Source organism: Vulpes vulpes, chromosome X (assembly GCF_048418805.1).
Source record: "Vulpes vulpes isolate BD-2025 chromosome X, VulVul3, whole genome shotgun sequence".
Classification (NCBI taxonomy): Eukaryota; Metazoa; Chordata; class Mammalia; order Carnivora; family Canidae; genus Vulpes; species Vulpes vulpes.
Window position 1 is genome coordinate 52,533,811 of NC_132796.1, and position 26,960 is coordinate 52,560,770.

General features: G+C 41.9%; 4 protein-coding genes across 5 annotated transcripts in view; 1 reads left to right on the forward strand and 3 right to left on the reverse strand.

Moving 5' to 3' along the window:
• Window positions 1-6,712, reverse strand: part of TEX11 (testis expressed 11) — a 319,132-nt gene extending 312,420 nt beyond the window's left edge. Inside the window, exons 1-2 of the mRNA XM_072744060.1 lie at window positions 6,528-6,712; window positions 5,754-6,314 (exon numbers count right to left, since the gene is read on the reverse strand). Coding sequence (XP_072600161.1) covers window positions 5,754-5,790 — 37 coding nt within the window. The 5' untranslated portion in view covers window positions 5,791-6,314; window positions 6,528-6,712. The remainder of the gene's footprint in view (window positions 1-5,753; window positions 6,315-6,527) is intronic.
• A 2,088-nt stretch (window positions 6,713-8,800) lies between these two features.
• LOC112907629 (large ribosomal subunit protein eL34-like) lies at window positions 8,801-9,183 on the forward strand. Its single transcript, XM_072743501.1, has one exon. It carries the CDS (start codon window positions 8,821-8,823, stop codon window positions 9,181-9,183), a length of 363 nt encoding a protein of 120 aa, XP_072599602.1. The 5' UTR covers window positions 8,801-8,820.
• Window positions 9,184-19,865: 10,682 nt separating this feature from the next.
• On the reverse strand, window positions 19,866-25,406 carry SLC7A3 (solute carrier family 7 member 3). The gene is made up of 12 exons (XM_025982876.2): window positions 25,289-25,406; window positions 23,909-24,308; window positions 23,299-23,457; window positions 22,928-23,105; window positions 22,611-22,723; window positions 22,260-22,482; window positions 21,955-22,094; window positions 21,747-21,849; window positions 21,324-21,484; window positions 21,048-21,214; window positions 20,390-20,498; window positions 19,866-20,250 (listed from the first exon to the last, which is right to left on the reverse strand). The coding sequence occupies exons 2-12, from the start codon at window positions 24,276-24,278 to the stop codon at window positions 20,120-20,122; spliced, it is 1,854 nt and encodes a 617-aa protein (XP_025838661.1). The 5' UTR covers window positions 24,279-24,308; window positions 25,289-25,406; the 3' UTR covers window positions 19,866-20,119.
• SNX12 (sorting nexin 12) overlaps window positions 24,134-26,960 on the reverse strand; it is a 172,152-nt gene continuing 169,325 nt past the window's right edge. Inside the window, exon 6 of one of the 2 annotated variants that reach the window (XM_072744064.1) lies at window positions 24,134-24,308. In XM_072744064.1, the coding sequence (XP_072600165.1) occupies window positions 24,302-24,308 (7 nt within the window). In that variant the 3' untranslated portion in view covers window positions 24,134-24,301. The remainder of the gene's footprint in view (window positions 24,309-26,960) is intronic. The other variant, XM_072744062.1, reaches the window with a different exon arrangement.

Genomic DNA, 26,960 nt, shown 5'->3' on the forward strand with positions numbered 1-26,960 from the left:
CCGAGTAGATTCATATCTAAATCAGACCAGAAACAATACTTGGAAAGGTTGGGAATGCAGTTGATAGACTATAGCAACACATTTGGAAGGCTAAAGTACATTAGCTAGGCTGAGTACATTTTATTTTTTTTTAAGACTTTATTTATTTATTCATGAGAGACACAGAAACAGAAACATAGGCAGAGGGAGAAGCAGGCTCCCTGTGGGGAGCCCGATGCAGTACTTGATCCCAGGACCCCGGGATCATGACCTGGGCCGAAGGCAGACACTCAACCACTCAGCCACCCAGGTGCCCTGGCTGAGTACATTTTAGCAACTCTTACCAAAAGAGGTATTTGAAGAAAGAGTCTAAGTTGAGTAAACTGTCTCTGTGGTTTCTTCTCTTTAAACTATTGTAAACTAGGGATGCCTAGGTGACTCAGCGGTTGAGTGTCTGCCTTCGGCCCAGGGCATGATCCTGGAGTCACGGGATCAAGTCCCACATTGGGCTCCCTGCATGGAGCCTGCTTCTCCCTCTGCCTGTGTCTCTGCCTCTCTCTCTCTCCCTGTGTGTCTCTCTCTGCCTCTCATGAATAAATAAATAAATCTTTAAAAAAATAAACTATTGTAAACTATACACAATATATATAAAATAAAATTTGCTTACAAAAGAGATCAAAAGTATAATATAATTTAAAAATGGCTAATTTTCCATACAATATATTTTTAGCCTTTCCAATCCTAACAGAATACACTAGAGGAATGCTAAATAAAATGTCATAAACAAGCATCCTATGAATTGTTTTTTGGTTTTGTTTTACAGAAGGAGAGAGAGATGGGAGGTGCAGAGGGAGAAGGGGAGAGAGAATCGCAAGCAGGCTCCAAGCCTGGAGCCCAAAACAGGGCTCAATCTCACAACCCTCAGATCATGGTCTGAGGTGAAATCACAAGTCAGATGTTTAACCACCTAAGCCACCCAGGCGCCCCTCACGTTTTTTTCTTATGAATTGTTTTTAATAGTGAGGGAATAACACAGCAAAGCTTTATCTAATGTATCAATGCATATTTCCAAATCTCCATCAGAAATATACAGGGTCATCCCTGGTGATAGCAATATGATTGGAATAGTCAAGAGTTCTTTCATCTATTCATTCAATAAATATTTAATAAGGGGTGCCTGGGTGGCTCATTTGGTTAAGCTACCAACTTATGATTTCAGCTCAGGTAATGATTTTGTTGGTCCTGGGATGAAGCCTCATGTTGGGCTCCACACTCAGCAGGCAATCTGCTTGAGGTTCTCTTTCTCCCACTACCTCTGCCCCTCCCCTACTGGTGCTCACTCTATCTCTCTCTCTCTCTTTAAAATAAATCTTTAGAGCAGCCTGGGTGGCTCAGCGGTTTAGCACTGCCTTCAGCCAGGGACGTGATCCTGGGGACCCAGGATCGAGTCCCACATCAGGCTCCCTGCAGGGAGCCTGCTTCCCCTCTGTCTGTGTCTCTAACTCCCTTTCTGTGTCTCTCATGAATAAATAAATAAAATCTTTAAAAAATTAAAATAAAAAAATAAGAGAATGATGACCACTCCTAAATCTAAAGAGGATTATTTTGTGCTGATCATACAAAACCTAAAATATTGTGTTGTTATGGGTACCACACTTTAAGGAATAACACGAAAAAATTGAGCATGTTCAGAGAACAGCACACAAGATGATAAGGGGACTAGAAACCATGGAATATAAAGAATGACTAAACAAACAGAAAATACTTAATCTAAAAAAAAAATGCTTAATCTGAAGAAGAGACTTCCCAAGGGACATCAATATCTTCAAATAGTTGAAGATTTGGCCTGCAGAAAAGGAGTCACACTTATTTTGCCCCAACTGGTGTAACTTAGACCAATTTCTTCTTGGTCTTGAAATTGCCTAAACCATTGATACAAAAAGGTGGGTGTTAATGTCAATTCTCCCTAAGAAGAAAATGACCTAGAGTTGTCACATTGTTTTTGTGGTTTATTTTTACAAAACTTGACTGAAAAGGTTACATGTATAGAAAACACAAATGGCCAATAAATCTATGAAAATACACCCAACTTTATACTACTTTCAGGGAAATGGAAATTTAAACAACACTCATGGAAGATGGTAACATAAATGAAAATGAAACTGGCTGGGGGTTATATGGGAACTCTGCACTATTTTTGTAATTTTTCTGTAAATCTAAAAGTATTCCAAAATAAAATGGTAATTAAAAACAACACTTGGGATGCCTGTGTGGTTCAGTGGTTGAGTGTCTGCCTTCTGCTCAGGGCATGATCCCAGGGTCCTGGGATCGAGTCCTGCATCAGGCTCCCCTCTGCCTATGTCTCTGCCTTTCTCTGTGTGTCTCTCATGAATAAATAAATAAAATCTTAAAATAAAATAATAAAAACAACACCCTTCACACCTGCAACTTCTCTTAAGTCTAACAATACCAATTCTTAGAAAGGGAGAGGGAGTACAAATTGCAAAAACTACTCTGAACAGCAATTTGGCAATATTTATAAAGTTAAAGATACTCACAGCTTTTGGCCCAGTAGCTCCACTCCTAAATGTATACCCTAGAACAGCACTGCCACTACGGAACAGCTACTAGCCACATGTGACTACTGAGAACTTGAAACAAGGCAAGTCCAAAATAAGATTTTTAAGCATAAAATACATACCTGACTTCAAAGACTTTATACAAAAAAAAGGACATAAAATATCTCATTAATAACTTTTATATTGATTATATGATGAAATTATAACATTTTAAATATATTGAGCTACATAATTTGTTTTTTTTTTTCAGTTAGTTTATTTATTTAAGTAACTTCTACACCCAATGTGTGGAGACTCCTACTCAGTGAGGGACTCATACTCAATCCTGAGATCAAGTCGCATGCTCTTCTGACTGAGCCAGCCAGGAGGCCCCTATAATTTGTATTGTTAAAATTTAATCTATTTAGCCTTTTTTTAATGTGGCTCCTAAGAAATATAAAAGTAGGGCAGCTTGGGTGGCTTAACGGTTTAGCACCGCCTTCAGCCCAGGGCATGATCCTGGAGACCTGGGATTGAGTCCTGGGTTCCCTGCATGGAGCCTGCTTCTCCCTTTGCCTGTGTCTCTGCCTCTCTCTCTCTGTTTCTCATGAATAAATAAATAAAATCTTTAAAAATAAATAAAAAATATTTAAAAATAAAAAATATAAAAGTATTTGTGTTTGCACTATTTCAATTTGACAGAACTGCACTAAAGCCTCACCCACCAGTGCTCAAAAAATAAGCAAATTTAGGGGATCCCTGGGTGGTGCAGGGGTTTGGCGCCTGCCTTTGGCCCAGGGCGCGATCCTGGAGATCCTGGATCAAATTCCACATCAGGCTCCCAGTGCATGGAGCCTGCTTCTCCCTCTGCCTATGTCTCTGCCTCTCTCTCTCTCTTTCTGGGACTATCATAAATAAATAAAATATTTTAAAAAAAGCAAATTTAGTGGGTCATAACCACTATTTTTTAATAAAAATGTCATAGTGTACTGCATGTAATAAGGGTTATTTCATTAAACTTTTGATATAATGTATGGATGTGATGTAAAATATATTTCCTTGCCATGGATGGTAATCAAAAATGTTTGAAAACTCCTGCTAGGGGCACCTGGCTGGTGAGGTCCATACAGCATGTGACTCTTGATCTTGGATCGTGAGTTAGAGCCCCACATTGGCCCAGAGACTACTTTTAAAAATCAAGAATAAAGAAAAAGAGAACTGCTGAACTCTCTGAAACACAATGTTCACTGCAGTGTTGTTGTTTATAATATTAAATATTTGAAACAACTTATACATCCAACAATGGACACTGAGTAAATAAATTGTGGCATACTTATATTTAAAGTAATAGTACTAAACAAAAATGGAAAAAAAATGAACTAGAACTAAAATATCCATATGAGAAAACACAATACTAAGCAAAAAAAGACAAACTGCAGAAAAAAATCATACAAAATCATAAAATTTATGTAAAATTTTAAAAGATGAAAAACTGGTACATGTAATCTTTTAGTTCTCTGAGACAATGAACTATCTGAAGCATATATAGCAAACTGTTAGGATTCAACAAAACTTAGTGGTAGGCATACAAGTGTGTTCATTACCTTGTTCTCTATACTTTTCTGTTTGCTTCAAATATTTTTGTAAATACAAGATTTCAAATACCCAACTGACCCTTGAACAAGGGGGTTAGGTGCACTGACCCCTGCACATTCAAAAATCTCCCTATGAATTTGACTCTCCAAAAACTTAACTACTAATAGCCTACGATTGACCAGAAGACTTACCTGTAACAGTCGATTAACACATATTTTGCATGTTGTTTATTATATACTGTACTCTTACAATAAAGTTAGAGAAAGGAAAATGTTAAGAAAATCATAAGGAGAAATATTTACAATATCATACTGTAAAAAATCTGCATTTAAGTGGGCCTGCCCAGTTCAAACCTGTGTTGTTTGAGGGTCAACTGTACTTAAAAGTCATAATCCCTATTCCATGTTTATATCTTGAAAATACTATAGCCATTGGGTGCCTGGCTGGCTGTCAGTGGAGCATGCAATTCTTGATCTCACAGTTGTGGTTTGGGCCCCATGAGGGATACAGAGATTACTTATAAAATAAAAGACTTGGGAATCCCTGGGTGGCTCAGCGGTTTAGCACCTGCCTTCTGTGCAGGGCATGATCCTGGAGTCCCGGGATCAAGTCCCACATCAGGCTCCCTGCATGGAGCCTGCTTCTCCCTCTGCCTGTGTCTCTGCTTCTCTCTCTCTCTCTCTGTCTCTCATGAATAAATAAATAAAATATATTTTAAAAAGAAAAAAGCAAATAAAAAACAAATAAAATTAAATAAATAAATAAATAAATAAGATACTATATCCTAAATTAAAGCTTAAGGCTTTTGGGGTGCCCAGCTGGCTCAGTCTGTAGATCATGTGACTCTTGATCTTGTGGCTGTGAGTTTGAGCTCCACATTTGATAATCGAGTTTACCTAAAAAATGAAAATCAAAAACAAAATTAAAAAATTAAAAGTTTAAAAAAAAATTTAAGGCTTTATTCTTGTAGCTTTTAAAAACAAGCATAACAAAACATTGGCCTAATAGATTTGTAGCCACCCTGGTTACAACATATTTCATTATTATATGAATGTGAATGTGAATGCATTACAGGTCTCATCATGTCCCCAGAAAAAAAGAAATACCATAAACTCTCCCATGTCTGACATGGTTGAGGAATCTGGTGTCCTGGTCAATTAAATTGCTTTTGTTTATTAAGATTTCCTATAAATACCATACATGGATTACCAGTTTTTAAAATAATTAAGATACAATAAAATGCACTTAGATCTAAAACTACATAGGATATAATTTATTTTTCACTGATAATTATGGCAAGGCACTTCGGGATCTTGCAGTAATTTTTAATGTACTTTTTAGGTAGCTGATCTCTAATTCAGATTAAACCAGTGTTATTTTGTATGCCATAAACATCCTCAAGAAAACAAGCGATGAATTGTGAATTCTATTTCCCTATACTAGCTTATAGAAGGGTTCCAGTGTCTTAAATATCTATGTTGTTTTTCTGGTATATAAACGAGAAAATTTGGACCTATGGATACTCCAAGGAGATAAAATTCAGAAACAAAATACATTTAGATCTTAGATAAGGCAACAAACAATTTGACATTTTCTTTATTACCCTGTAAAGCTATATACCTTTAAAATCCATGAAACGAAAATCAATATCATCCATTTTTAAATATCTGGCTCAGGCCTATGAAATAAAAAAATATTTTAATATTCTGTCTTTATCCTCCAATCTCTCAGTAAATTTTTTTACAAATTTTCCACTACTTGTTATCCAAAGGGGAAAACATGTTGAGGAAATGTTAAAACCCAGAAAAAGCAGTTAATGAGGGCCGGGGCCAGGCTGTCATGTGCCAAGAACCGGGCCCAGAGTAGGACTAAATTTTCACCAGGACTTCTCTTACCCTAATCTGCCCCACAACGCGGAAACCAGGGCTCGAGGTGCCCCGTGATTGGTCTGGCTGGTACTCGATGCCTTCTGCTAATTGGTTCAAAATCTCCCCACCTCACCGCCCACACAAAGTACCCAATCACTCACCGTTGTTTTTCCCACTCTCTCAGACTCACTAGCGCCTTCAGCTCCCCACCCCCCAACAATCACCAACCGTCTGGCTTCAACGAAACTTTGGTCGTTCACATCAAATTTCCATCTCTGCTTTCAGTGGCCGTGCAACGCTCCCCATACTTAATCTGTCAAAAAACAAAACAAAAAAACAACAACAACAACAAAAAACACCTCTGCTTTTGACCATTTTCTGTCACCTGAGAGTCCGTTACAAACTCCGTAGTTTGAAACCTGCCTCGACACTCTAAAAAGTGTTGAACTAATGGCCACAGCTTCTTGCTACTTATAAACCATTCAACCAACCTGTAGCCGACCCATCCTACCTACTAATCACGTACCTCCGCAAGACCACGACAGTCACAGCCGCCTCTCCACGAACTCGATCCACAGAGCCCGTCGACGCGCAGAAGGCACCTCCTCCCATAGTGACGTCATCGAAGGCCACGCCCAATTGGCCTTTACTCTCTCTCTGAGTATATGCAACGTGGGGCGCCTACTATGTCTTAAATCCTGGGGTTGCCGCCTAGAAGGCCAGGATGAGAATCACATAAAGTAAGGAGGTATGGTGCAATACTGAAAGCATACCACAGTTATTGAGAGAGGGGTGCAGATGACCAGGGTTACAGACAAGGAGTAAGCAGGCCTTTGAAAAAAAAGAAAAGGGAGGGAGGGGAAAAGGAAGGAAGGAAGGAAGGAAGGGAGGGAGGGAGGGAAGGAAGGAAGGAAGGAAGGAAGGAAGGAAGGAAGGAAGGAAGGAAGGAAGATAGATAAACCATGTTGCCTACAGGTTATTCAAGAGAGGCAAAGGTCAGAAATATCAGAAGTTGAGAGAATTAAAAACCCCATAGTTCCAAGACATTTCTGCTGTCCTGCCCTTGTCAAATCTAAAGGAAACTATGTAGTGACTCCCTTGCAGGTTCTCAGTAAGGGCAGGGATCCCATCCATCTCCAAACAAATGGTTTTAGGGATGGGGGTGGAATACAGAAGTAAACATGATTGGTAACAGCTAAATTTATGAGTGATGCTTGCAACCAGGGAGTTCGCCTTTTACTGAAGTTTCTGTTTAAAGACAACAGTGTTAAGGCATTGATGCCTCTTGGAGAAAAACCCCAAATCAAAACATTAACAAGCCTCTCACCTCTTCCCTCACATACCCCTCTTTTAAGTCCTGTGCACCCCACTCAAGCCAGATATGAACCTTGGCTAGCAGGATGAAGAAAAGAGATTATGGATTCAATTCTGGGAACATTAAGAGTTTCCTCCTGACCCTGACAGTTTCAGAGTTAATCATTACTTATCATGGAAAAGATGAGGTTTCTAAAAATTTCTTTCCCTCTTCAAGAATTTCTGCATCTGAGGCAGCCCGGGTGGCTCAGCGGTTTAGCACCACCTTGGGTCCAGGGCGTGATCCTGGGGACCCTGGATCAAGTCCCACATTGGGCTCCCTGCATGAAGCCTGCTTCTCCCTCTGCCTCTCTCTCTCTCTCTCTCTCATGAATAAATAAAATATTTAAAAAAGAAAAAAAGAATTTCTGCATCTAGACCACATAGTACAGTGAAGAAAAAAAGTAAAACAGGGAAACTACTGCTATTAACTCCTCTTCTTCTGCATCCTGCAATTTTCTATTCATTTTACAATCCTAGATTGCTAAATTAGGGAAAGAAGTCTGGTGGAAAAGATCGGTAGAATATACCATAGTTGATTGAATCCTCATGCACCATATACTATGTGCTAGCTACTTAGAATCTTATTGCCTCAATTTTTTCATCTATAAAATGGAACTAAAAGTAGTTCTAAGCTTCTGGTTCAATAGACTAGTATACATAAAGCATCTAGAACACTGGCTGGCATTTAATTGTACCCACTATTGTTCCCCATTTCCTGGTTGGCAAACTAAGGGCTCCCAACTTCCATCATCCCGCCCAGGCCCCTGGCTCTACCATAACTTCTCTAATTGAAATGAACAGGGCAAAAAATCAGACCTTGCCTCTCCAGACCATGGTGGTCCTTTCACATATATCCTAGAGATCTTAGTGACTAATAATGTCTATAGTAGGGGTGCATGGCTGGTTCAGTCACTAGATCATGGAACTCTTGATCTTGGGGTTGTGAGCTCAAGCCCTGCCTTAGGTGAAAACATTACTTTACAAAAATGTCTGTAGTAGAGTGGATATGATATGCAAGATTATATAAGGCAAACAAGAATCAAATGACTCTTTTGATTAATATGGACTGTAAATATGCCTCCAAATTCAGGGCTACTGAACTGTTACAACTGCATTGAAAGGGCTAGTGAATAAAAAATATGCAGAAAGGGTAAAAGCCCTTATATGTTTGTACAGGTTTCTCCAATATTTTTGTTTTCTATCTAGATAGCCTCCCTAGATGTTACCAGTAAGGAAGAATTAAGAGACTGGAAATAGGGCACCTGGGTGGCTCAGTGGTTGAGTATCCACCTTTGGCTCAGGTAGTGATCCTGGTGTCCTGAGATTGAGTGATGGAGCCTGCTTATCCCTCTGCCTATGTCTCTGCCTCTTTCTGTCTCTCATGAATAAATAAAATATTTTTTTAAAAAAATTTTAAATAGAAAAGACAGCTCTTCTGGGGACGGTGTCCGTAGGCATTCAGAATGGTTCAGCGTTTGACATACCATTGTAGGCTGTCCTACAATACAGCCTCTAACAAAACTAGGCTGTCCCTAACCCCTGGTAATAGAATCGTTTACCTTTATACCAAGAAGGTTGGGAAAGCGCCGAAGTCGGCATGTGGCGTGTGCCCTGGCCGACTTCGAGGAGTTCATGCTGTGAGACTTAAAGTCCTTATGAGATTGTCTAAAATGAAAAAACATGTCAGCAGGGCCTATGGTGGTTCCATGTGTGCTAAGTGTGTTCGTGACAAGATCAAGTGTGCTTTCCTTATTCAGGAGCAGAAAATCGTTGTGAAAATGTTGAAGGCACAAGCACAGAGTCAGAAAGCTAAATTTAAAAAATGAGGATTTTTTTGAGAAATAAAAAGAATCAAAAAGCTTGAAAAAATAAAAATAAATAGAAAAGACAGGAAAATACATAAAAGAAAGAAGAGGAAAGGAGATAATAAAGGAAGCAGGTGCATACTGAGAAGGATAGGCAAAAATAAGCAGTAAAATGTCATTAAATGGCACTCAACAGGCTGTAGATTATATTCCCTTACTCTGGTACAAACTATAAATTTTATTCTCCTGTTCTTTAACAAATTAATGCAGAAATGGTGAAATAGAAAGCACATAAGGCAGCGGTGAACAGCTTGGACTCTAATGAGAGCTTATTAAGACTCTCATTGTCTTTTAGTTTTGTTGACTGTATCCTTTGCTGTGCAAAAGCTTCTTCTCTTGATGAAGTCCCAATAGTTCATTTTTGCTTTTGTTTCTTTTGCCTTCGTGGATGTATCTTGCAAGAAGTTACTGTGGCCGAGTTCAAAAAGGGTGTTGCCTGTGTTCTCCTCTAGGATTTTGATGGAATCTTGTCTCACATTTAGATCTTTCATCCATTTTGAGTTTATCTTTGTGTATGGTGTAAGAGAATGGTCCAGTTTCATTCTTCTGCATGTGGATGTCCAATTTTCCGAGCACCATTTGTTGAAGAGACTGTCTTTCTTCCAGTGGATAGTCTTTCCTGCTTTGTCGAATATTAGTTGACCATAAGGTTGAGGGTCCACTTATGGATTCTCTATTCTGTTCCATTGATCTATGTGTCTTTTTTTTTTTGCCAGTACCACACTGTCTTGATGACCACAGCTTTGTAGTACAACCTGAAATCTGGCATTGTGATGCCCCCAGCTATGGTTTTCTTTTTTAAAATTCCCCTGGCTATTCGGGGTCTTTTCTGATTCCACACAAATCTTAAAATAATTTGTTCTAACTCTATGAAGAAAGTCCATGGTATTTTGATAGGGATTGCAAAACAACCTGCAGAATGGAAGAAGATATTTGCAAATGACGTATCAGATAAAGGGCTAGTTTCCAAGATCTATAAAGAACGTATTAAACTCAACAGCAAAGAAACAAACAATCCAATCATGAAATGGGCAAAAGACATGAAGAGAAATCTCACAGAAGAAGACATAGACATGGCCAACAAGCACATGAGAAAATGCTCTGCATCACTTGCCATCAGGGAAATACAAATCAAAACCATAATGAGATACCACCTCACACCAGTGAGAATGGGGAAAATTAACAAGGCAGGAAACCACAAAAGTTGGAGAGGATGTGGAGAAAGGGGAACCCTCCTGCACTGTTGGTGGGAATGTGAACTGGTGCAGCCACTCTGGAAAACTGTGCGGAGGTTCCTCAGAGTTAAAAATAGATCTGCCCTATGACCCAGCAATTGCACTGCTGGGGATTTACCCCAAAGATACAGATGCAATGAAACGCCAGGACACCTGCACCCCGATGTTTCTAGCAGCAATGTCCACAATAGCTAAACTGTGGAAGGAGCCTCGGTGTCCATCTAAAGATGAATGGATAAAGATGATGTGGTTTATGTATACAATGGAATATTACTCAGTCAGTAGAAATGACAAATACCCACCATTTGCTTCAACGTGGATGGAACTGGAGGGTATTATGCTGAGTGAAATAAGTCAATCAGAGAAGAACAAACATTATATGTTCTCATTCATTTGGGGAATATAAATAATAGTGAAAGGGAATAGAAGGGAAGGGAGAAGAAATGGGTAGGAAATATCAGAAAGGGAGACAGAACATAAAGACTCCTAACTCTGGGAAACGAACTAGGGGTGATGGAAGGGGAGGAGGGTGGGGGGTGTGGGTGAATAGGTGACGGGCACTGAGGGGGGCACTTGACAGGATGAGCACTGGGTGTTATTCTGTATGTTGGCAAATTGAACACCAATAAAAAATAAATTTATTACTAAAAAAAAGACTCTCATTAATATGAGGTGCCTGGGTGTCTCAGGCAGTTGAGCAACCCACTCTTGATTCCAGCTCAGGCCATGATCTCAGGGTCATGAGATTCAGCCCCGTGTCGGGCTCTGCACTTAGTGCAGTCTCTTTGAGAGTCTCTCCCTCTCTCTCAAATAAATAAAATCTTTAAAAAAAAAAACTCATTAATAGAGTGGGTTAAAAGAAAGTAAGCAGGACGCCTGGGTGGCTCAGCAGTTGGGCATCTGCCTTTGGCTCAGGGCGTGATTCTGGAGTCCCAGGATCAAGTCCCACATCGGGCTTCCTGCATGGAGCCTGCTTCTCCCTCTGCCTTTGTCTCTGCCTCTCTCTGGGTCTCTCATGAATAAATAAATAACATCTTAAAAAAATAAGAGTGTAAGCAACCAAGAATGCAAATTAGTTAATGAGGGAGCATTACACCTTGTTTTAAAAAAAAACTTTTGGAAAAAATATGCAATTATAGCCAGGAAAATTCTAAAAATAATAGAGTGAGGGACAGGGTCTTACTCTATCAGATATTAAAACTACTGTAAATAAAATTTATGGTAATACTCTAGACAGATAAATGAAACAAAATAGAGTCCAGAAACAAACCCAAACATAGATGGAAATGATTCAAGTAAGTAAGGAAGAGTTATTCAGGAAAAAGTATTGAAGCATACATAGTATTGAACTACATAGATATTTTTATTTATTTTTTTAATTATTTATTTATTCATGAGAGACACAGAGAGAGGGAGAGAGAGAGAGAGACAGGCAGAGGGAGAAGCAGGCCCCACGCAAGAAGCCCGATTCGATCCTGGTCTCCAGGATCACGCCCTGGGCTGAAGGTGGTGCCAAACCGCTGAGCCACCAGGGCTGCCCTACATAGCTATTTTTATTTATTTATTTATTTATTTATTTATTTATTTATTTATTTATTTTTGCTATTTTTAAAAATAAAATTAGATCCCTGCCTCACTTCATATACCAAAATAAATATTGAATTAATCAAAGATTAAATTGAATCAGAAAATTTCCCAAAAAAATTATGGATGGATATTTTATAAACACAGTGAGAAGATGTAAATATCATCTGAAATCTGAAATCAAAAATGAAAAATAGTAAGTTTTACAATATAAAATTTAAAATCTTCTGAATGGCACTATAAGTAAGGTTGAAAGACAAACCATAGACTGGAGAAAGATTTTTTCAACATATGTAACAGATAAAGAGTTAACATATTTTTTTAAAGACTTTATTTATTCATGAAAGACACAGAGAGAGAGGCAGACATAGGCAGAGGGAGATGCAGGCATCGAGGCAAATATTCAACTGCTGAGCCACCCAGGCGTCCCTACATATTTTTTTTTAAGAGTTAACATACATAACATAAAAAGGGCTCTTAAAAAAAGAGCTCCTAAAATAAAAAAGACAAATAGTCTAGCAAATAAATCAGCAAAGGACATGGTCAGACAACAGAAAGAAATACAGCCAGTAAATATATGAAAAGATATTCAACCCCTCCAGTAATCAAAGAAATGAAAATTAATACAAGGTAATTTTTTTCATTTATCAGATTGGCAAAGGTTCAAAAGATTAACAAAAACTCAAATTAGCAATATACACAAAACAGGAACTTTTGTGCACTCTTGGTAGGAGTACCCATTATCACAACTTTTCTGGAAGGCAGTTTGACAATATATATCAAAATCTTATATGTGTGTACCCTGTTACCCAATAATTCCTCTTCTAGGAATTTTCCTAAAGAAGAAATTGGAAAAATTTGCAAAGATAAAGAGAAATGTTCACTGAAGCCACTTAAATGCATCTAGTTAAATGTGGACTAGTTATACATCTTAGGGTACATCAGTGACATACAGTGGACTACTTCTACAGCCTTCAAAAATATTGCTGTGGAAACACTCTAATGGTATAAAACTAGGGAAATGCCTATATGCTACTGTTGAACTTCAAAAAGTCAGCAACTGCTCAAAAAGATGTAATTATATATTTGAGGACTGAACAACTCTTGGGATAGTTTCCACCTGGGTATGAATAGCAAAAATCTAGAAAGAAAGAAAAGAGAAAAGAAGAAAAGAAAGAAAGAAAGAAAGAAAGAAAGAAAGAAAGAAAGAAAGAAAGAAAGAAAGAAAGAGAAGGAAGGAAGGAAGGAAGGAAGGAAGGAAGGAATAAAAGAGGAAGGAAGGAGTTTACAGAGAAGGTATACACTTACACAAAATTGTATGCATATTTGAACAAAAATGTCTGGAAGAGTATTTACCAAAATGATGACAATGTTTATCTTTTAAGTGGTAGGATCTGGGAGAATCTTTACTTTCTTTATATTTTAGTTTTTCAATGTCCTACAATGAACATATATTTTTTATCATTGGGGTAAAAAAGAGAAGCTATTTTAGTTTTTTTAAATAATCTTTTGGGTCATTTTATTTGTTTGTTTGTTTTTAAGTAATCTCTATGCCCAATAAGGGACTTGAACTCATGACCCCAAGATCAAGAGTTGCATGTTCTAACAACTGAGCCAGCCAGGCAACCCAAGAAGCTATTTTCATTAAAAAAAAATCCACGGGAAGATGAGGGAGTTTTTATCTGATGGGCATGTATTTTTTCAATAAAGTATGAGGCAAAGTCAACAGCAGAGAGTAGGAGGGAGAGATCTGAAGGATGTGAATAAGGTAAGAAACAGTTGTTATAGAGAGGGAAATCAGAAAAAAAAAGGTTCCCAGGTAGTGTTGAGAACCTAGTGAAGGTCAACGGTCATTAAACTGCCCAGGTTTGATTGCCTCCAACAAATCCTGATCTGCACGGGTAGGATATTTGGATTTCTCCGGGGGTAGGGTGTAGTACTCTGGAGTACTGCCTAGGGAGGTGAAGGTATCTGCAAGAGTCATAATGATAATAAATTCAGGAATTTAAGTGGGAAAGGGAGCAAGCAAAGATTGGCAGAAGCTGATAAAATATGACAAAGTGTATGTGGGAAGGGAGAATGAATTAGGGGATTTATGAGGTCAAAGAATTATTGTAATGGGGTTACTTGAGCAAATAAGCTGCAGAAACATGGGAAGTTGTGGACAGAGAGCTTGATGTTTGAATTAGCGATTTTAGAGGCACACATTCTGGCAAGATCTAGAGTATAACCATGTAACTGGGCAGCTAAGATGTAATACATTGAATTGAATCACAGAACCATTCTTTCCTTCGCATAGTAATGCTCTCATCCATACCCTTCCTTGCGCTTCAATTGGAAGCCCTGAAATTAATGGTCTTCAGGAGTCTGACTGGAATCTACCTTTTATCTTATTTTTCCACTTCATCCCTCCCAAATCCTAGGCTGTAAGCAACCAAACTATAAACTTTCTCAACTTCTGGGACACCTGGGTGGCTCAGTAGTTGAGCATCTGTCTTCAGCTCAGGTCATGATCCCGGGGTCCTGGGATCAAATCCCGCATTGGGCTTCCTGCAGGGAGCCTGCTTCTGCCTATGTCTCTGCCTCTCTCTGTCTCTCATGAATAAGTAAATAAAATATTTTTTAAAAATTTTCTCAACTTCTTGTCTTTGTGTACAAGGTCCCCTCCTCCTGAAATGCTCTCCCCAATTTCTGAAATTAAACATTTTACCTATCCTTTATGCACCAGTTTAAGAGCCTCACCCTCCATGAAGATGTCCCAGAACTCCCTGATGTGAATTCTCGCAGTATTTCATGCATACCTCTCTTAGGACACTTCATATTTCCTATTTTGTGTCTTTGTACATATTTGGGCCAATCTTATCCCTAACTCCTTGAGGAGATTAAGATTAGACCATGCCTAAAGCAATTTTCTACTCCATCTTCAAGCATAGCATCCTTTAAAAAATTGTATTTATTTGAGATAGAGAGCACGAACATGAGCAGTGGGGGAGAGTCAGAGGGAGAAGCAGGAACTCTGCTAAACAGGGAGCCTGATGCAGACTGATCCAGAACCCCGGGATCATGACCCGAGCCAAAGGCAGACGCTTAACTAACTGAGCCACCCAGGTGCCCCCAAGCATAGCATCCTAAAGACATTATTCACTAACTGCCTAACTATGCCTAAAGTGCATTATAGAATAGTCCCCCCCCACCTTATCCACAGGGGATATGTTCCAAGAACCCAGTAAATGCCTGAAACCACAAATAGTACTGAACACTATATATACTGTTTTTTCCTATACATACATACCTGTGATAAAGTATATGTATAAATTAGGCACAGTAAGAGATTAACAATAATGAAATAGAACAATTATAACAATATACTCTAAGTTATGTGAATGTGGACTCTCTCAAAAGATCTTATTACTGTAAGTCTCCCTTCTTCTTGTGATGTGAGAAAATAAAATGCCTACATAAAATCAAGTGAGGTGAATGACCTAGGCACTGTGATGTAGCGTTAAGCTACCATTGACCTTCTGACTATACCTCAGGAGGACTATTTGCTTGGGACTGTGGGTGATGGGGCGCGGGGGGGGGGGAGAATAAATGAAACCATGGAAAGCTAAATGGCATTTAAGGATTATTTGGTACACAGCCAAACATTTTAATAGTTGGATATTTACTTTAATGTGTATTAGGGAAATACTTTGCTTTCCATATGTGATAGTGGTAAAACTGTTTTCCTTTTAAAATAAGTATATTGGGGGGCACCTGGGTGGCAGTGAGTGAGCCTTTGGCTCAGGGTGTAATCCCAGGGTCCTGGGATTTAGTCTCACATCAGGTTCCCCATGGGGAATAAATAAATAATATTTTTTAAAAAGTGTATTGGGACACCTGGCTGGCTAAGTCAGAAGAGTGTGCGACTCTTGACTTTGGGATTAGGTGTAGAGATTACTTAAATAAAAGTTTATAAATAAAGAAAATAAGTGCATTTAAGCTTTAAAAAGTGTTTATTTTAACATTACAGGAACCACACAAATAGAGAAACATTCCTGAAAGTCTGAAGTCTGGGAAACATTGCACTGAGTAAAGAAAGACTAGAAAACCAAATCAGAGAACCAGTCCATCCTTCATAAATGTTTTATTTAAACAGTAATACCAAAATTTATTCACTTTGTCCATTGACAATCTTCTTTAAGCATAAAAATACAATGGCCCATCTTAAAAAAACAAAAACCTCTCAACTCCCTTTGTCTGTTGGCTTGAAATGCTATATACACTTCCTCACCCTCCATTTACTCAACCCACTGCAATATAACCTCCACTCCCACCATCTGATCAAAACTACTCTTGAAATGATCAAATACCTACTAACTGACAAAACCAATGAAACCTCTTCTGTCCTTATCTTATTAAACTTGGCTCTCTAAGGCAGCATTTGGCATTGTTGACTGTTCCTGAAAAGTTCTTTCTTCCCTGGACTTCCACATCACTGTCCTGTCTCTTCACTCATTCCTCCTTCATCTCTTGTGCAGTCTTCTTCCTTCATCCCTTAAATGTTAAAGTTCCCCCAATCTTTTACTGCTATGATTATTATAAAAGGAATGAAAAAAGTAACGTTTGTACATGGTTAATAAAACTGAAAAAGGCTACACCTTGGTGGCTCAGTCGGTTGAGCGTCTGCCTTCAGCTCAGGTCATGATCTTGGGTTCAAGCCCCAGAGCAGGCTTCCTGCTCAGTGGGGGAGTCTGCTTCTCCCACTGCCCCTCACTCCACTTGTTTTCACGCACCCTCTCTCATTCAAATAAATAAATAAAATCTATTTTTTAATTTTTAAAAGATTTTACTTATTTATTCATGAGAGACACAGAGAGGCAGAGACATAGGCAGAAGGAGAAGCAGGCTTCACACAGGGAGCCTGATGCAGGACTCGATCCCAGGACTCTGCAATCACGACCTGAGCCTAAGGCAGTCACTCAACCACTGAACCACCCAAGTGCCCAATAAAATATTTTTTAAAAAAGAAAACTGAAAAAAGTACAATACAAAAACCAGAGGTTAAGGTTCCTGTATATTTTTCCAGAAAAAAAATTATGTATAAATATATCCTCTTTTGTTCTTTCACAGAAATAAATGTTCTGCACCTTGGGGTTTTTGTTCCATTTGTTTTGTTCCTACCTAATAGTATATTTGGAGAGCTTTCTGTATCACCTCTTGGCACATATAATTCTATCTCATTTTGTCACTGGATCTATAAATATTCCACTGAATTTTTTTTAAAGATTTTATTTATTTATGCATGAGAGACACAGAGAGAGAGAGAGAGAGAGAGAGGCAGAGACACAGGCAGAGGGAGAAGCAGGCTCCATGCAGGGAGCCCGACGTGGGACTCGATCCCCGGTCTCCAGGATCAGGCCCTGGGCCAAAGGCAGGCACTAAACCGCTAAGCCACCGGGGCTGCCCCTCCACTGAATTCATGTAACTTAACCAGTTCCTTACTGATGCACACCAGGTAGCTTCTAAGTTTTATTGTATTATAATATCACAGTAAATATCCTTATAAAAGTGAGTTTTAAAATTCCTATAAGTGGAATTGTCAGATCAAAAGAAAGGTTTCTGATTCTTATATTATCAAATTACTCTCCACAAAAGCTACAAAAATGTATCCCTATCATACAGAAGACTACCAGGGACGCCTGGGTGGCTTAGCGGTTAAGCATCTGCCTTTGGCTCAGGGCGTGATCCCTGGGTCCCGGGAACAAGTCCCACATTGGGCTCCCTGCATGGAGCCTGCTTCTCCTTCTGCCTGTGTCTCTGCCTCTCTCTTTTTGTGTCTCTTGTGAATAAATAAAATCTTAAAAAGAAAAAAAAATACATAAGACTGCCTGTTTCCCCTCATGTTTGCCAACACCTAGTCATTGAAATTTGTTTTGCTGAGAGGTACCTGGCTGGCTCAATCAGTAGAGCACATAACTCTTGATCTTGGGGCTATGGGTTCAAGGCCAATGTTGAGTGTAAAGATTACTTAAATCTTTAAAAAAATCATTTTGCTGGTCTATAAATTAAGAACTGAAAAAAAAATTAAGAACTGAGATCTCATTGTTTTGATTTGCATTTCTTTGAGGTTGAGTATCAATATTTGTTGGTGTTCTATATTTTTTTCTGAAAACTACTTAGATCCCTTATTCATTTATTAGGCTATTCACCTTATTGATTTGTAAGAGCTCTTTATATATAAAAAAATTATATTCTTGGGCAGCCCAGGCGGCTCAGCAGTTTAGCGCCACCTTCAGCCCAGGGCATGATCCTGAAGGCCTGGGATCGAGTCCCACATGAGGCTCCCTGCATGGAGCCTGCTTCTCCCTCTGCCTGTGTCTCTGCCTCTCTCTCTCTCTCTCTCTGTGTCTCTCATGAATAAATAAATAAAATCTTAAAAAAAAGTTCTAGTTGTTAATTCCTTATCTTCACCTATATGAAGCTAAATTCATTTATGTTTACAAATTAGCATATCTGGATCTGAATTTGTCTTTCCCCCAATATGCTACTCCTCTTTTCCTCTCTTGGCTAATAATGCAATCATTCAATCAAAAGTTTCATGCAGACATCTAAGTCATCCACTTCTTCCTTACCGCCTACATCCAACTGACCAAGAATCTGGAAATATTTTGCCCAAATGATCACAATGTCCTCCTAATTACTACTAGCAATGTCACACAATGATTAAATGGTAACTATTACCTCACTGCTCTAGCTTCTCCCAGCTTCTTCCAAGCCACCCTCCTTTGCTACTGCCAGACTAACAAATCCAATCCTCTTCCTAACTTAGAATCCTTCATAAACCTGCCCCATTCCCTTCCCTCTACACACACAACATTTATAAAGATAATATCTGGATTTCCTTGGTAGGATGTGCAGAGCCATTCATTAAGGTCCCTGTTGTATTTCACAACCCTATATAGGCTACCCTCCAGCTGCACTCAACTACAGGCCATACTTCCAAATACAATGCTTTTTCATACTTCATGGCTTTGTGCACACTCTTCCCTGACAAACAAGCCTTCCCCTCAGTCCATTTCAGGAACACCTATTCAAGACTCAGGTCGAGCATGTCCTTCTTTGTGTTCCTGCAGCAATTAGCACTTACTCCAGCCCTGGTATAAGTCACATTGTTTCGTGGTTACCTGCTTGTCTGCCCCCCTCCACGTGATTAGGAGTTCCTTGAGGGACTTTTTTTGTGCATTTGTATCCCTAGTGCCCAGCACAGGGCCTAGAATTTTAATAGGAGCTCCACATAGTTGTTGAATAAATGGATGAATAATTCTTGGTCTGAGCAAACCTCTGACCTCTGTTCCCTTACTACTTCTACAGCAATCATATGTATAACGTATACAGTTCTTTATCAAACCCCACTTTTACCCACCCCTCCTCCCAGCAGTGCTAAATACCCTAGCCAAAATTTGTTACCCAGGCAGTCACAAGAGTCTGGGTCTCATCCAACTAGGAGTGGAACACAAGACAATGGTCTCAGTGTAGGTCCTGACCAATGCCAGTGTTGAGATCAGAGTCCACCCCCAAATCCCAAAGACAAGTGTTGCTGTCCTACTTATTTAGAATCTAACCTGCAGTATAGTAAGAGGGAAACCTATCTTAAGATCGTTCAAGTGTGACTAGACTTGACCAGTGGTCACCCTACCCTCCTCAAACCCTGAGCCAACAAGAAACACAGGCAGAACAGATACTTTTGCCGTGACTACAGCAAACACAGGACACTTATCTGAAGCTCTCCACACTGAAAGTCAGGCTCCACATCATTTCTAGCAAGCAAAGAACAAGACATAGTTTCTTTTTATAGTTTCTTTTAATAAGTTTGTAAAAGCCAGTAAGCAGCTACAGACACAAGTGAAAAGTAGACCACTAAGAAAAAAATAAAAGGGATGAGGAACAGCAAAGACACATCCTTCACTCCACAATAAATACAGAGCTCTATTAGCATTCGCCCACTGACATCCCATGGGAGCCCTAGCTTCTCCTGTGCTCAAAGGTACTCTCCATTACTGTGCAAGGGAACCAGACAGCATTCAGGCATGATGACGTCAAATCGAATGTGTACAGGCATTGCTGAGATCAAGGTCTACAGTTTTGGCCCTACACTTGAGTGGGGCTTGGTCACTCTTAACTTCTTCCAAGCTGTGCTGGATCCCATAGCCAAAGTAGATAGCAAACCCTAGTGAGGAAAAGTAGCTGCTGTGAGGTATGGAAATAGTGATCTGTAAAGGCTTAATAGGTCCCTCTACAAGAGAGGAAAAGGGAAAAGAATTGGGACAGGAACTCAAGAGGACTACTCTTCCCAAGTGGATACCTACCAATCAGCATCCAGACCCCAAATCGGGCCCAGGTGCCAGCTGTCATCTGCATCATAAGGGAAACATTCACAAAGATGCTCATTAGAGGGAGGAGAGGCAAAGCAGGTACCTGGGAACAAAGCAAAATCTTTGTATATACCATGAAGTTATGGAAAAAGAGATCCCTAACTTACTCAGGCCAGGAAAGGGAGGGTCCAACTCCTACTCATCTTGTATTTTTCAGGGCCCACTCATTTAATGTGCCTTATAGAGGAAGACTCCAAGAATACAGCTGGGGGAAATTGAACTAGAAAGGAACTACCGAGGGGAGAGAAGAAAGAAGTCTTTGGCCTAGGTATCTCCTGTATCTTTCCTTTCTTGGTCAATTAGAGAATATTTATGAACCTTATTTTTTTTAAAGATTTATTTATTTATTCATGATAGACACAGAGTTTGAGAGAGAGGCAGAGACACAGGAGGAAGGAGAAGCGGGCTCCATGCCGGGAGCCCGACATGGGACTCGATCCTGGGACTCCAGGATCACGCCCTGGGCCAAAGGCAGGCACGAAACCGCTGGGCCACCCAGGGATCCCCATTTATGAACCTCATTAGACCACAAGGCATCTGGAGCTTATTCTTCTGAGATGGTTTGGTGGGTGGAGAGAAAGAGGTCATTTACCTTAAAGTGCAAGGGAGTAGAACTCTGTGGCTGTCTCCAGATGATCCCAGTAATCCCAGTAACGAGCATCAGGAGCAGCACAACCACTACAGTCCACACTGGGTCTCCAGAAACCAGTGGAACGGGCCACTGGGCCAGCACCAGGCAAAGAAGAGTCAGCAGCAGAGCTTCAGGGGTCAAGTTGAGAAACATCAAAACCAACTCTTGAGACCAACATGTGAAGACATTAGGCACCCCAATTCAAAGTGACCCCAGAGGAAAAAAGCCATTGCTCACCAACCAATGAGGAACAGACATAGACAACTTGGCCAGAGAGTGGAGTAGGGATGGAGCTGAGTGGACAGAACAGCCCCTGTAGGGTCAGCTTCTCTGCTCCAGCCATGTTCTCTTCTTGCAGCTCCACTTCATCCTCTTCATTCTTCAGCTCAGGCTGATACCTGAGGCAAGAGGAAGAAGACAGGATTAAGAGCAACCCTTAAATGCTTTAGCATCTCCTGCCATGCACCTTAACCTTCCTCCTAGTCATTAAGGGTACAAGCTCTTCTTGGCCGGGAGGGGTAAGCCATGCTCCTCAAGGAGAGTCAGGATAAGGAAGGCGGAGGAAGGATAAGGAAGGCAGAGGAAGGAGGAGGAGCAGATCCCCATTATTCATCATCCAAGAAGAGAACCCCCAATCTTAGTTCACAGAGGGAGTCTCACCTGAGGATGAGAACACAAATAGCCACCAGGGAGTAGGCAAGTAGGGTCCCAATCGACATAAGGTCCACAAGATCAGTGAGTTCAAAGAGGAACGCCATGAATGCTGAAATCGATGGGTGGGAAACAAGAAATGAGAGGAGGGAAGAGCAAAGTTAAGGGAACTGATGAAAAAAAACAGAGAAGGGCAAAGAGGATTTTTTTCCTTTACCTGCAATAATGCCAGAGACCACAGTGGCCACGATGGGGGTGTGTGTACCCGTGTGGACTCTGGCAAGGACACGGAACAGGAGGCCATCCTCTGCCATTGCATAGATCACCCGAGGCATGGGGAACATAGAACCTAAGAGGCTGGAGAAAGGAATGGCCAGAGTGGCATGAATTCACTGCAATCTCTGTCCCTGTGAGGTTAAGGAGTCTCCACCTTCTCCTCACAGTCCTTTTAAGGGGTATTCTCAAGTACTGAATGCTGAAACCTGAGACTCTGACAGCAGAGAACAGAAGTCCGACACTGACCTGGTAGAAAGAGCACAGAGGGATCCAAGAGCCACAACATAGCGGGCGGGGGCCCATCCCGTATAGAGAAATGCTTCAGGCAGGGGGCTCTCTGGTTGAAGCTGGTAGTAAGGCATCATAAGCGTAAGGGCCGAAGAGACACCAAAATATGCCAAAAAGCAGACAAACAGTGAAACCACAATGCCCACAGGGATGGAATGCTGGGGATTCTGAGCTTCTTCACCTGCAGGAAGGGGCACAAGTTTCCAAATGAGGAAAGCAGGCCTGCTCCTCCACCACCCTCAATCTGCATGCCACTTGGATATACACTATATACACCCCAGCCCCAGACTGAACCAGAATGACTGTTACCAGTGGTAGCAATACAGTCGAAACCAACAAATGCATAGAAACAGGTAGCTGCTCCACGGAGAATCCCCTCAAAGCCGAAAGGCACAAATCCTCCAGAGCCCAGAGGGCCCAGGCTGAAGTGGAAGAAAGGGATGGAAAAGGTAAAGGTGAGCTCAGCCAACTCTGTCTTTTCTCTAATGCCAAACTACTCAGGCAGGCCTTTCAAGACCTCGACACCCATTCCTCCCCAACCCAATCCTGAAGCCCTTAGCACAGACACCCCCCCCCAGAGCTCCCCATCACGCTCCCAGCTCTGCCATCTCCAGAGTGAACCTAACCTATAGGTGTCATTGAGTCCAGCCACAGTCAGTTTGTAGTCCCCTTCTGTGAGTTTCCAATTGTGAAGGTCCCCCTTAATGAAGCCAGAGATGATGACAAAACCAAGAACCAAAAGGTTCACCACTGTGAACACTTTGGTAACCAGGGCTGATTCACTAGCTCCCAAAGCCAGCAATCCTGCAGGAAAAGAAGCAGTCAGGATTCAAAGTCCTCAGTTCAAGCGTTGTTTCCCCACCTCTGAGCACACCTTTTCTCCCCAGCTTCTCTTCTTTCTCACCATTATCACCTCCACCGGAGCCTGAGCCCGGCTCAGGCTTGGTCCTTCCTAGCCTAGCCCTGCCCCCACCATTAGCCCTGTCTCTTCCCTCACCGGTGAGCAACAACACAAGCCCCATAGCAAAGAAGTCTGGATATTCTGCGAGGACATGGGGAACATGCAATGAGATGCTCCCCTGCAGGGTCTGAGAGATGTGGTTCCCAATCAGGTTGTCAAACGCCGAGCTCCAGGCCCGGGCCACACTGGCTGTCCCTGGTGGAGCAGAGGAAGAAACATGGGGTCAAATTTCCTTCTCCTCCCCTCCTCGCTCTCCCAAACCAGTCACACAAATAATCCCTTCTGTTTTCACCTATTCTTACTTTTTTTTTTTTAAGGAGCCTTTACACCCAAATGTGGGACTTGAACTCACAACTGGAAGATCAAGAGCTGCATGCTCCACCAACTGAGCCAGCCAGGTGCCCCTACTCTTACTTTTGATAAACCAAAACCAGTCAACTTAGGACACCAGGACAGAGATAAGGAGAATGAACAGTTTCTCCACATCTTCAACCCTCCCAGCCAGCCCCCCAACACACAGACACATTTAGGGATATTGAAGTCCTGTAAATGTTAACAAATTTATCACTTCACCACAGCGTCCAGATTTCCTGACTCAAAGCCCCTTCATTGGCTATACATTTCCCACCCTGCCCCACCGTCTCACCGATAACATAGGAGAGGATGAGGTTCCAGCCAGTGGTGAAGGCCCAGAGTTCACCCACTGTGACATAGCTGTAGAGATATGCAGAACCAGAACGGGGGACTCGGGCACCAAACTCCGCATAGCACAGTCCAGCCAACACAGAAGATAAAGCGGCCACCAAAAAGCAGATCACAATGGATGGTCCTGCTTTATCTTTGGCCACCTCACCAGCCAGGACATACACACCTGCACCCAATGTGCTGCCCACACCCAGGGCCACTAAATCCAGAGTGCTCAGGCATCTGGCAAGGCGAGTCTCAGCCATGCCTGGCTCCAGTGCACGTCTGCGTACCAGCTTTTGACCAAATCTGCGAAGTGCCTGCCACAGCATTCTAGCCGGAATTGAAGAGGATTCTAGGATCTGGTGAAAACAAGACAAAAAAAAGCCCTTCAATAGGGCTCATTATCCCTAAGCTCTTAAGAGTGCATTACAATACCCACTCCACCAAGCAAAGGATTGATGGGGGGATGGGGAGGATACTGAAGGGACAAAGGCAAGTGTCTTCCTCTAACCTCAGTTTCTTCCTTAACAAGTAGGAATAAGAGTACCTCACAGGTTTGGAGGACTAATTGCAGAGAGACAGGTGAAAGCCCCCTACAGTACTGGCACCTCCCGAGTGCTCAGTCAGTATCAGTCTCTTTCTGTGAGGGGGAAACTCGGGTTTATCCTAGACCCCAACCCTCACAGGAATCATGGAACTTAATCTGTGCCCGTTCCCTGGCCTGTAGCTCCTTGGGAATTAAACAGAACTCACCCCAGGTGCGGCCAGCAACTCTGGGCAGAACCCCCTTCTCACTATCCGTGTTCCTTTTCGGTGCTTACCCCAAGGTCTACTTAATAGGCAAGGTTCTTAGATTGCCCGGAGGGAGAGGAGGGGGAACCGACCTCCACCGCAGATCAAAAGTGAGAACCGACTCAAATCCATCCCTACTCACCAAACCGACACCGCGTAGAACAGGCTACTGTCGCCTAGGGGAGTGAGCAAATGTTCCCCCACTTCCTCCCGCTTTGCTAGGCTGACCAGCAAGAATCAACAGTGGGGCGGGGCTTCGGCATCTAAAGATTTGGAGATGCACCCCGAGAGGGGCCCCAGAGCAGCCCGAAATTGCTTGCAACAGAGAGGGGTTCCACCCTATGGCCCCCAACTCAGCTCCCAGATTCATCTACAGTCTGGGGCTGAGGTGGAGACGGGAACCTTGGCTCCTGGGGCCGGGGTCTTGCCCAGCAACAGGTCACGGCCGCATTGATGCAACTGCATGCTATGGTTGCCAGAGAATCCTAGGTATTGCCCAGACCCTCGCCCTCCCCTTCCGACACACGTGTCGGCCCCCAAGGCTTACCGGAGAGCTGTGGAAGCCCAAGGAGTGGAGAGTCTCAGATTGGGGTGGGTGAGGCTGAGTTAAACGAGTTGGGTTGGGGGTACGGACTTAGGCTGCTCAGGCTTCAAAGCTGCGGCTTGGGGTCGTTGCGCGCCAAGCGCCCCCTTATATACACCAGGAGGCGGAGCCGGTAACGTCATGGAATCCCACCCCCAATCCTCCCTACACCACATACACACACACACACACACACACACACACACTCTCTCTCTCTCTCTCTCTCTGTCTCTGTTTCTGTCTCTCTCGCTCCCTCTCTCATTCACTCATTCCTCGGCTTTGCAAAAAGGATTGCGTGCAGCCTGAGACTGCTTCCCACTTGCAACAGCCAGCCCAGCGTGGCAAGGAGCAAGAAAGCGAGGGTTGGGTGGGGGGAGGCTTTTCCCATTCTGCGAGCTTATAGTCAGAGCCGGACAATGAGAGGTTTCCAGGCCCGAGACCCCATGGGATTTTCTACCTTTGTGCCTTAATGGTCAGAATTTGTGATTGGCGGCGGTGGGGGAGGGGGGAGAAGTGGAGGAGGAAACCGCACAGGAAGTCTCCAACTCACTCTCCCTTCAGCCTTTCTTTGCTTGTTTTCTCTACACGAGGTTCCCTCACCCCAGAAATCCTTCCCAAGGACCATACCAGATTATGGGCAGCTGTCTGCCTCCAATTGCTCAGCTCTCACCCTCAACTGCGGGTATTTCAATTGCAGTCAGCAAGGGAATGGAAGATGATTTCAGCCACCACAGAAAATTCATCCCATTTAGGATTTTAGGCCACAGACTCTCCATAGCTTAGTTCCAGTTGAACTATTAAATCTGGAACTGTAACAATGTTGAATTATTGGAGGAAGAAATGTATTTAATTCCATCTTCCTGATGAGTAAACTGAGGCTCAGGCATGACTTACCTGACATCACACCATAATAATTTGTTGACCATCTTACTGATAAACCTGGCCTATTGGACTTTGATGCCTGCCTCCTATAGGTACCCTACTTCATTTAAATGCACAAGAAGAGGGGCATCTGGGTGGCTCACTCAGTTAAGCATGGGACTGTTGGTTTCCCCTCCGGTCATGATCTCAGGGTCCTGGGATTGAGCTCCACCTGGGACTCTGCACTCAGCATGGAGTCTGCTGTCCCTCTCCGCCAGCTCCTCCTCCCCCATCTCTCTCAATCTCTCAAATAAACACATAAAAGTAATAAATAATTAAATGCACAAGAAGAGGAAGCGTGACAGCAAGCAAAACAGGGAGAAGCACCAGCATTGGGACCAGCCCTTTTAGGCTGAGAATTTCTGGGAAACAGAAAAGATGCTAAAGAACCAAAGAATGATCAGAGTTGGATGTCAAACCCATAATTCCATCCAACTCAATCAGTTCTTTTTTTTTTTTAAGATTTTATTTATTTTTTTAAAATTTATTTATTTATTTATTTTTTATTGGTGTTCAATTTGCCAACATACAGAATAACACCCACTGCTCATCCCGTCAAGTGCCTCCCTCAGTGCCCGTCACCCATTCCCCCCCACCCCCTGCCCTCCTCCCCTTCCACCACCCCTAGTTCGTTTCCCAGAGTTAGGAGTCTTGTGTTCTGTCTCCCTTTCTGATATTTCCTACCCATTTCTTCTCCCTTCCCTTCTATTCCCTT